The sequence below is a fragment of the Bos taurus genome, chromosome 16 (assembly GCF_002263795.3).
Source record: "Bos taurus isolate L1 Dominette 01449 registration number 42190680 breed Hereford chromosome 16, ARS-UCD2.0, whole genome shotgun sequence".
Classification (NCBI taxonomy): Eukaryota; Metazoa; Chordata; class Mammalia; order Artiodactyla; family Bovidae; genus Bos; species Bos taurus.
Window position 1 is genome coordinate 41,751,888 of NC_037343.1, and position 10,703 is coordinate 41,762,590.

The window sequence follows — 10,703 nt, forward strand, 5'->3', positions numbered from 1 at the left end:
TCACCTGCCAATGTAGGAGATGGGGATTCCATCCCTGAGTGGGGAAGATTCCCTGGAGGAAATGGCAACCCACTCCAGTATTCTTGCCTGGGAAACCACATGGATAGAGGAGCCTGGTGGGCTAAGAGTCGAGTTGGATACGACTTAGCGACTAAACGACAATAATGACAAGGGAGTTAAGAGCACCAACAATGACCCTTCTCTTTGACGTAGAAATCTACTTCCAGAAATTGCTCCCCTAGAAACAATCTCAAAAGTAGACCAAGCTATATGTCTATCACACAGATGTTTGTGATAGCAAAAACAATTACATGGGTTTACATGTACTGTGGACTTGCACCTTGCTTGCTTTGCTTGTATTAACTTATTTATTCCTCACAAATCTGAGAGGCAGCTTCCCTGGTCATTCCCATTTTACAGGTGGGATCAAGCCTGGTTTAGTCCTTTGCTCTCATTTCACTGTTCCTCCCAAGTACTTCTGCCTTGCTGAGTTGGTTGGATGGATTCTATCTCTCTAACTTTAGGTTACGGATTCCTGCACATTCTTGAAGCTGTCCTGTGGGGCTTGTGAAATCCTTGTGGGAGTTAAGAATTCTGTGTGTATGTTTTGATAATGATCTTAAAAAAAAAAAAAAAGGTGAGCATACTGAAGGATCACCTGGAGAGTCGCCTTCTCTTAGGGTGCTGGCCCTAGAACTCAGCAAACACATCTGCATCTGCACACAGCTCACAAGAAGCCACCTCAAATGACCATATAATTTTCAACAACTGGGAAGCACACTGTCTGACTTTGGAATGTCCTGAAAGTAAAACAGAAACAATCGTCCCCTTGTCTGCTCCTGTGCTCAGATTGAATTTTTTTCCCCCAGAAACAAAATTTCTCTTCTGCATTGATAATTCACAATTGAAAAGCATTTTCAAAGCATGCAGCTTTAGTGTTGTATGTTATTTAATAAGTGAAAACTCACAGCTGACATCAAGAAGATGACTCAGGGGCCTTCCCTGGTGATCCAGTGGTTAAGAATTCCCTGGTGGCTCAGACAGTAATGCAGAGCAGGAGACCAGGGTTCCATCCTTGGATCAGGAAGATCCCCTGGAGAAGAGAATGGCAACCCACTCCAGTATTCTTGCCTGAAGAATTCCACGGACAGAGGGGCCTGGTGGGCTACAGTTCATGGACTGGCAAAGAATCATACAGGACTGAGCCACTATCATTTTCTTTTCCAATGCAGGGAACGTGGTTTCGATCCCTGGTCTGGGAAAATTCCACATGCCTTGGGCAGTTAAGCCCTCTAGAGAGGCTGCATGCTGACACATGCCAAATAAATAAATAATTAAAAGTTACTTATCTAAAAGAAAAAGAAGATGACTTGGTATGATAGAGAAATGGAGTGTCCTGGAACTGGTTTGTGTTCCATATACTGTACATGCAGCCAGACTGGTCTGGAAAAGTGTCAACAAAATATATCCTAGGAAATCTGATTGACAATGGTTACTTTCTTTTCTTTTTCTTTCTTTTTTTTTGGGACGGGGTACTATTCTGCACTGTTGTTAAGTATTTTTGCAGTGAGGATCACTTTTACAGAAAAAAGTTTTAAAATTATTAAAAAAAAAATCTTAGGGCTGTTGAATCCATCAGTAGCAGATGGGGCCCAACACGTGTTAGGTTTGGCTAGCGCGGTGGGTTTTTTTCTTTTTTTTTTCCATGAGCTGGAAGCTTCCAGTCTTCAACAGGCCCCTATCAGACTCTTTCTCGGACTTGGCACAGCTGAAGAACCCGTGGCCCATCCCCCGGCGGCGCCCGCCCCCTCCTCGCTGTGGCCCCGCCTCCTGTAGGGCTCGCTCTCTCCCCTTCCTCCACCCGCCTCTTTTCCATCTGTCGCAAAAGATTCGGCGGCGCTTGACGGCCGGTGTTGTTTGACGGCCGGAGGGAGCCGAGAAGGAGGAGGAAGCCGCTGTGGTGGCTGCCGCGGCGCCTGCGACTGGAGCCGGGGTGGGCGCTGCGGTCCGGGCCCGGGAGTGAGGCGCGGGCGGCCGGGCCGGTGGGCTGGGCGGCGGGCCCGGCGGCCGCCCCCGCGCCGCGCCCGCGCCTGGCGGCCCGATGTGGCTGCAGCAGCGGCTTAAGGGGCTGCCGGGACTGCTGTCGAGCAGCTGGGCCCGCCGCCTACTCTGCCTGCTCGGCCTCCTGGTGCTGCTTCTCTGGTTCGCGGGCTCTGGGGCGCGGCGGGCGGCGGGCGGCCTGCAGCTGCTGCCCTGGCCCCACGGCGAGCCGGGCGCTGCCGAGCCCTCTGCCTGTCTGGAGGCGGCCACCCACGCCTGGCGCAGCCTGCGGGAGCGGGGCGAGGCTGTGCTCCTGGGCCCTGGAGTGCCATCTCTGGTGGCCAACGGCTTCCTGGCCCTGGACGTGGTCGCCAACCGGCTGTGGGTGACCCCTGGGGAGCGGGAGCCCGCCGTGGCGCCGGACTTCGTGCCCTTCGTGCAGCTGCGCCCGCTGAGCGCGCTCCCTGAAGCTGGGGAGTCAGTGTTGCTTCTGCGGGAAGGGCTTCTGCGGCGAGTACGTTGCTTGCAGCTGGGGACCTCGGGTCCCGGCCCTGCGGCCGCCGGCCCGGGCCCCGCCTCGGCCTCCGGCCTGCTCACGGGATCCGGCCGAGACTGCGTGCTGCTGCAGGAGGACTTTCTCGCTCACCGTGGCCGACCCCACGTCTATCTGCAGCGCATCCAGCTCAACAACCCCACGGAACGCGTGGCCGCGCTGCAGACTGTGGGGCCCACTGCCGGCCCGGCCCCCAGGGCCTTCACCAGCACCCTGGAGAAGGTCGGAGACCACCAGTTCCTCCTCTACTCTGGCCGGTCCCCGCCTGTTCCCACGGGGCTGGTGCACCTGGTGGTGGTGGCCGCCAAGAAGTTAGTGGACCGTCTCCAGGTGGCTCCCAGGACGCAGCTGGACGAGACTGTGCTGTGGGTGGTGCACGTTTCTGGCCCTCTTAACCCCCAGGTGCTCAAAAGCAAAGCAGCCAAGGAGCTCAAGGTGCTCCAGGACTTGGCCCGGAAGGAAATGCTGGAGCTCTTGGAGATGCCAGCAGCTGAGCTGCTCCAGGATCACCAGCGCCTCTGGGCTCAGCTCTTCAGTCCAGGTGAGGTCCAGCTTTGTCTGCCGTCCACACCTTGCAGCAGGGTGAGCACAGCCCACCCTGGGGATGCCCCTGCAAAGTCAGCAGAGCTGACATTGAAGGAGGGTCCTGGGGTGGCTCATACTTGGGCTTGGCATTGGGTCTGGGGCTGACTCTTTTGCTCCACCACTTAGTATCTGCGTGACCTTGAACCGGTCGCTGACTCTCTCTCTGCCTGTATTCAAAAATAATAGTAACGCCTACCTCAGAAGACATTTAGCAGAGTCTTAAGAGAGAAGTGCGTAAAGGGCAGGTGTTATTGTTATTTGTTCTTGTAGGTGAAGCCTGGTTTGAGCAGAGTGGTTTGGGGGGTGGGGGAGGATCAATTGATAAAGGATAAATGAAGGGCCTGGCCCGTCCCCGGATTCTTTCCTCAGTTCCCCACAGTTTCAGCTGGTGACAGGCTTGGGCTTCTTTTTTTAAAAAAAATTACTTATTTTTTGGCTGAGCTGGGTCCTTGTTGCAGCATGCAGTTTTCTCTAGTTGTGGCTTGTGGGCTCCAGAGCCCATGGGCTTAGTTGCTGCGTGGCATGTGGAATCTTAGTTCCCCAACCAGGGATCAGACTCTCGTACCCTGCATTGGAAGGTGGATTCTTAACTGCCGGGCCACCAGGGGAGTCCCCGGTGTACGTTTTTAAGGGTCCCCCTGGCTGCTCTCTCAGCGTACAGACAGTAAGTGGGAGTGGGGGGACAGTAGAGTGTGGAGACCAGACACGAGGTTTTGCAGGAGCCCAGGTGAGAGGAGGGTGGCTGGGACCAGAGCTTTGACTGTGGAGGCCCAGGTGGATGACGCTGATACTTTCGGAGCTGGAGCCACTGGGGCTTTCAGTGAACTGGCAGTGGAAAATGAGAACGTGAGGGTGACTCCTGAGTTTGTGGGGGAGAGTTCCAGCAGGTGTCTGGAGATGATTTAAGGAAGGATTAGTGGGGGACTGAATTCAAACCTTGTCAAGTTCAAAATGCCTGTCAGACATCCAGGTAGAGACACACATGTGCGGTTAGCTGTCTGAGGCTAGCATTCATACAAATCTGGGAGCTCTTCTGATAAGATGTAGTTTGAGGCTATGAGCCCAGGAGAGAGAAGCAGCCCACAACTGGCCAGGGCATAGGTGACCATTCTGGAGACAGGGGACTGGCCTTTTGACTTGACGTCATAGGCTTGGCTAAGTCGGTGTTCTTCTGGACTCTGGCAGGAGCCCCACTGGCAGGTTTCAGGCCCTCAGGGCTCCACGTGGTCATGTGAGGAAGCCAGGCAGGATATATTCTCCCGAGCTCTAGGGAGACTGGAACTGCTGTTTTTATCCTTAAGGACAAAAACTTCGTGTCCCTGCTGCTCTTTTTGTTGTTGTTGCTGTTAATATTCGGAGAAGGCAATGGCACCCCACTCCAGTACTCTTGCCTGGAAAATCCCATGGACGGAGGAGCCTGGTGGGCTGCAGTCCATGGGGTCGCTAGGAGTCGGACATGACTGAGTGACTTCACTTTCACTTTTCACTTTCATGCATTGGAGAAGGAAATGGCAACCCACTCCAGTGTTCTTGTCTTGAGAATCCCAGGGACAGGGGAGCCTGGGGGGCTGCCATCTATGGGGTCGCACAGAGTTGGACATGACTGAAGCAACTTAGCGGCAGCAGCAGCTGTTAATATTTATTTGGCTACACCAGGTCTTAGTTGCGGTACTCAGAATCTTTGATCTTTGTTGTAGCATGTGGGTTCTTTATTTGCAGCACACACTGAGTTGCAGCATGTGGGAACTGTTCCCCAACCAGGGATCAAACCCTTGTTCCCTGCATTGGGAGCATGGAGTCTTAGCCACTGGACCACCAGGGAAGTCCCTGACTCTGCTGCTCTTGATCTTTGTTCCATAACCTCAGCCTCCCAGCTGTGTTGGTCCTCCTTAACGTGCAACCTCTGTGGCATGACAGGTGTGGAGATGAAGAAGATCACTGATGCCCACACTCCGTCTGGCCTGACCGTGAACCTGACGCTGTACTACATGCTGTCCTGCTCCCCAGCCCCGCTGCTCAGCCCCGACCTGAGCCATAGGGAACGGGACCAGATGGAGTCGACGCTCAACTATGAAGATCACTGCTTCAGCGGCCACGCCACCATGCACGCTGAGAACCTCTGGCCAGGCCGCCTGTCCTCCGTCCAGCAGATCCTGCAGCTCTGGGACCTGTGGAGGCTGACCCTGCAGAAGCGCGGCTGCAAGGGGCTGGTGCGGGCGGGCGCCCCCGGCATCCTTCAGGGCATGGTGCTCAGCTTCGGCGGCCTGCAGTTCACCGAGAACCACCTCCAGTTCCAAGCTGACCCTGATGTGCTGCACAACAGCTACGCCCTGCACGGCATCCGCTACAAGAACGACCACATCAACCTGGCCGTGCTCGCGGACGCTGAGGGCAAGCCGTACCTGCACGTGTCTGTAGAGTCCCGAGGCCAGCTCGTCAAGATCTACGCCTGCGAAGCAGGCTGCCTGGATGAGCCTGTGGAGCTGACCTCGGCGCCCCAGGGCCACACCTTCTCGGTCATGGTGACGCAGCCCATCACGCCGCTGCTCTACATCTCCACCGACCTCACGCACCTGCAAGACCTGCGGCACACGCTGCACCTCAAGGCCATCCTGGCCCACGACGAGCACATGGCCCAGCAGGACCCGGGGCTGCCCTTCCTCTTCTGGTTCAGCGTGGCCTCCCTCATCACCCTCTTCCACCTCTTCCTCTTCAAGCTCATCTACAATGAGTACTGTGGGCCTGGCGCCAAGCCCTTCTTCAGGAATAAGGTAGAAAGCCCCTGTGTCTGCAGCACCCAGGGCCCCAGCCTTGATTTCTGCCCCAAGTCTAGGACAGGGTGAGGCTGGGGGAGTGGTGGGGTATCCTTTTTTTTTTTAATTTATTTTTAATTGGAGGGTTATTGCTTTACAACGTTGGGTTGGTTTCTGCCATACATCAGCATAAATCAGCCATAGGTATACGTGTGTCCCCTCCCTCTTGAACCTCCCTCCCGTGAAGTGTCCTTTTAAGCTAGTGTCCTCTGTCCTTATCACAGAGGGGAGCAGGTATGCTTTGAGAGGACATTTAAAAGTACCTTCTTAGAGGAGCCCATTGGAAGGGCACCTGTGGAATCCAGGCATGCATAGATATGTCTGCTGTGCTGGCCTCCCAGGGATGTGGGCAGTCCTGTCACCACATCCTAAATCTCAACAGTTAAAAATACCTGCCAAAACCCCTAGATGGACTTGAAGCCTCTACCTAAACCGCTGATGAGACCCACACCCCCGCCCCTGAGAGCCTGTTTACCGAGTTCAGAAGTCAGTCCCTTGCGGTGAGCCAGCCTCAGGCAGTCGTCTCGTCAGCCAGGACAAGATCATTTCCCTCCTGTTTCCTGAAACATCTTTGCTCCCAGGAAGCCATGGTTTGGGCCATGGTGGCTGTGGGACTCTCATCGAAACATATCTTGGAGTTCAGGATGGGTGTCCCGGGGGGAGGCCGCCTGCCATTCCTCTCATTAGATTGTAGTCGGGTGGAGGGTACATTTAACTCCAGGTCTGTGCTCCCAGTGGCTTCTGGTTCAGAGAAGGAAGTAGCACTTGACCTAAAGGGGTGGGAGAAGGGTCAGAGGCAGGTCTGAACTTGTCAAGCGTGAGGAACATAGAAGTCAGATCAAAGACAAATGTGCATATGGCCTTCCCGGGTGTCTGTCACGGGCTGCATTGCATTGCATGGGTCTGGCAGCCTCAGTGAAGCAGGTGGGCGGGCTGCTTCTCCCTGCTGGGTGGTGGACTTCTCTGCTGTTAATCTGGCCTAGCCCCATCCACCCATGGTTCCCACCTGATAAGGGGGACAGGCCAGGCAGTCTTCTCAGATCTTGCCCAGTGACTTCCCACCCCTGAAGCCAGGCCTGGCCAGAGCAGAGCCTGTGAACTTGCTGCACCTGCCTAAGGAGACACCCAGGCCCCGAGTCCAGGATGGCTGAGGCCTGTCTCTGGGCTGGGCGCTGTCATCCCAGCCGGCTGCGAGCCAGGGTGGGATGCCAGCAGGGTGTTCCTATCACCTGCTTCCCTCGAGATTGCTGTAGCTGTCCCCTGGGGTTGGCATGCGCAGTAACGTCCTGTCTTGTTGGTTGAACAGGAAGATCCCAGTGTCTGAATGACGTCAGTCCTGCTTTCAGTAGCGACTTGCACAAGATGCCCAGCACTGAAAGTCCTGCTGCTGCGAACAAGGGATCCTGTGAAAGCACCCAGCCTTTTGTGCCTTGTTGGGGGACACCAGTGACTCAGAAGTTCGTGTAGATGTTCAGGAGTTTGCATCGGGGAGGGGAGGGGAGGGGCCGATGGACTTTTTGTAAGCTTTTGATTCAATAAAATGAACCTGTACGGAAAATACTTGAAATTGAACTCACTCCTTCCACTTTCCCCCTTTCTTCTATCCCAGGAAATAGACTCTCTTTTGAAAAGACTTGTCTAGGAAAAAATGTGTTCTTTTCCTAATTTAATGTGTTCTTTTCTTGAATGAATTTTTATTAATAATTTATTGTTGAGATTTGCCGGATGGCTTTTGTGTCCACTCTTCGGTAGTGAATCTTGGCGGTGATTTCCAGGAGGTCTGGAGCCCCGTAGGCTGCCTGCGTGGAGGGGGCGGGTCTCCGTCACCCTCGGGTTTGCACATCGTGTCCTTACCATGAGCCTGTGGAGACGCCGTTTTGTACTTCTGGGCCTTAGGGGAGGTGTTTAACTTTCCAGTGACTGTTGATTGTTGGGTTTTGGAATACCAAAGCTTTTTTTTTGTCGTTCTGTTTTTAAATAAATCTCTTTCAAACTTCCATGAGCGGTTTGTGTGTGGTTAAAACCTCTGGAGACGTCAGACCTTCCTCAGTCACCAGACGTGGGGAGAATCTGAAGCACAAGGCCCTGCCGTGGTGACAGTGTTCTTTCCCCACGTCCTCTCCCCTTCAGAAGAGCCCCTCAGAGCATGTGGATGTGGCCTCTGCCCCCACCTCAGGGTTTGCTGTGTGTCCTGGCAGAGGGGGCTGCTCCAGGAGTGTCACCGAGGTCTCCTCCTGCTGTGGTGCCTCACCCCCAGCCTGCTGCCCATGGGACTGCTGCTGCTATTTACTCAGTCGTGTCTGACTCTGCAGCTCCATGGACTGTAGCCTACTAGGCTCCTCTGTGGGGTTTCCCAGGTAAGAATACTGGAGCAGGTTTCCATTTTCTACTCCAGGGGATCTTTCCAACCCAGGGATCAAACCCAAGTCTCCTGCATTGGCAGGTGGGTTCTTTACCGCTGAGCCACCTGGGAAGCAGGCCTCCTGCCAGTTCTGGAAGCTAAGGTCTGAATCCTTCGTGGGGAGAATGGAGCAAAGGGGCTGTGCTGAGCATGGCAGTCCACCTTGGGGACCATCACCCTGTTTCCTAGGTGTGTGTTTTGAGCAGCTTGACTCAGCTGGTTGGTTTCGGTGCCAAGGTCCCAAGGGTCTGGCCCCCAGCAGGCAGCTGGGAGAGAAAAAACAAGTGCCTCAGGGTCTTCTACGAGCAGCTCTGGTTTACTGGGTGCTTCAGTCCTGAGTACCGTCCTCTCCTGCTCTCAAGGTGCAGAGCATTGAATGCCTCCTGATTCCAGCCAGGGGACCCTTGGCTGGCAGGGGGCGAGGTAGACTGCAGTTCACAGTGTGATGTGGCCTCTAGTCACTGCATTCAACTGGAAGCTTCTTGGCCACAGAAGCAGTGCTTCATGGCTCCCATTCCTCCTGTTTAACTTGCAGCAAGGCATGGTGTGGGCTCCTGTACATGTAAAAATGAGCCTATGTACCTGTGCCTGGAAAACACTGACCTAGCAAGTTTAATTTCAGTAGATGAGTATCTGATTTATAGATCTCATTGAAGTCAGCACGTGTATTAGGTATTTTACAGCAACACAGCCTCATGTGGGGAGGAGGTTGCTGAGGGTTAAGGTGCCAATTTAAGAGAGAAGGAAATGACCTCTGAATAGTTTGCTCAGGACTTCCCTGATGGTTCAGTGGTTAAGAATCCACCTGCCAGGGCTTTTCTGGTGGCTCAGTGGTAAAGAATGTGCTGGCCAATGCAGGAGCCAGGGGTTTGATTCCTGGTCCAGGAAGATCTCACACGCTGGGGAGCAGCTAAGCCTGTGGCCACAACTACTGAAGCCTGTGTGCCCTAGAGCCCGTGTTCTGCAACAAGAGAAGCCACCGTGATGAGACGCCCCCACTCGCTGCAACTAGAGAAAAGCGCACGCAGCATCAAAGACCCAGAGCAGCCAAAATAATAAAATTTTAAAAGAATCTACCTGCCAACGTAGGGGACATGGGTTCGATCCCCGGTCTGGGAAGTTTCCACATGCTACAGGGCAACTAAGCCCCTGTGCCACAACTACTGAGTCTGCGCTCTACAGCCCAAGCTCCACATCAGAAGACCGCAATGAGAAGTCCGAACACCACAACTAGACAGTAGGCCCTATCACCGCAACTAGGGACAGACCCAGTAGAGCAATGAAGACCCAGCCCAGCGCAACCAAAAATAAATAAAAAAAATAATTTGCTCAAGGCCGTGCAGCTCAAGCAGGGATGTTGCTGGCCTCGCTGTTGGCCCAGCCTCTCTCAGCCCCTACACTCCATCTCTTCCTTTGAATTCCTCTGATGGCTCCTGTGGGATGGGAGGGGGGTGGGTAATGCATTTTTTGCCATGAGCCTCTGCAGTACCTCCAGTTTGGCCTCGGTTGGAGCAGGCCATCTATAATCCTAGTGGATCTGTCTCCCACAGTCCAGTAATGCACCAGAGCTTTCTTCTTGGGCTGGACACACAAAGTTCAGTTCAGTCGCTCAATGTCCGGCTCTTTGTGATTCCATGGACTGCAGCATGCCAGGCTTCCCTGTCCATCACCAACTCTGGAGCTTGCTCAAACTCATGTCCATCGAATCGGTGATGCCATCCAAAGAGGCCAGGTCAAGTTGCTTTTCCGGGGCAAACACTTGGTATGGAAAATGTAATCGCATACTATCCGGCACTTCTCAGCAGCTAAAACTTTGGCTTGGAAATGTATTAACTCCCTGAAGACCAACAGGCTCCTCAGCATCTCATGCCCCAGCTCACATCCTCGTAGGCTACTTTTCACTCCTGCCATGGCTGCAGCCACCAGCTCTTTCCCGGGGTGGGTTCCTGGCAGCAGCCGGCCTCAGCTTCTCTCTGAACTCAGGAAGCTGTTCTGCACTCAGCATGTGTGTAGCCTTGAAGCAGGTCAAGGATAACACTGCTCAGGGCAGCCCTTCTCCCATGGGAGTTGGAGCCAGTGCTCCCTCCACCATCCCCTGGGTGGACAATTCTGAAAGACTTCTTAAACCACTTCTCAGATGGGATAAGGCCCCTGCTGCCCACAGTGGAGAAGAATTCAGGAAGACACCCTTGATTTGCTTTTGCTCCCTCCATTTTACCCTCTCCCAGTCTCCCTCTGCTATCCCCTGGGAACTCTTACTAAATAAGCTGCCTTCACACGAGCTTTTGCTTCAGTAAGACACTAACCATGA

The 10,703-nt window shown here is 54.0% G+C and overlaps 1 protein-coding gene across 2 annotated transcripts; it reads left to right on the forward strand.

The window, feature by feature from the left end:
* Positions 1-1,912: 1,912 nt before the first annotated feature.
* KIAA2013 (KIAA2013 ortholog) lies at positions 1,913-7,988 on the forward strand. Of its 2 annotated transcripts, NM_001045942.2 has the most exons (4): positions 1,920-1,971; positions 2,067-3,134; positions 5,096-5,949; positions 7,298-7,549. In NM_001045942.2, the coding sequence occupies exons 2-4, from the start codon at positions 2,102-2,104 to the stop codon at positions 7,313-7,315; spliced, it is 1,905 nt and encodes a 634-aa protein (NP_001039407.1). In that variant the 5' UTR covers positions 1,920-1,971; positions 2,067-2,101; the 3' UTR covers positions 7,316-7,549. The 2 variants fall into 2 exon arrangements, with proteins under 2 accessions (XP_059731280.1, NP_001039407.1); XM_059875297.1 differs by having other exon boundaries at positions 1,913-3,134; positions 7,298-7,988.
* The last annotated feature ends 2,715 nt before the right edge of the window (positions 7,989-10,703 follow it).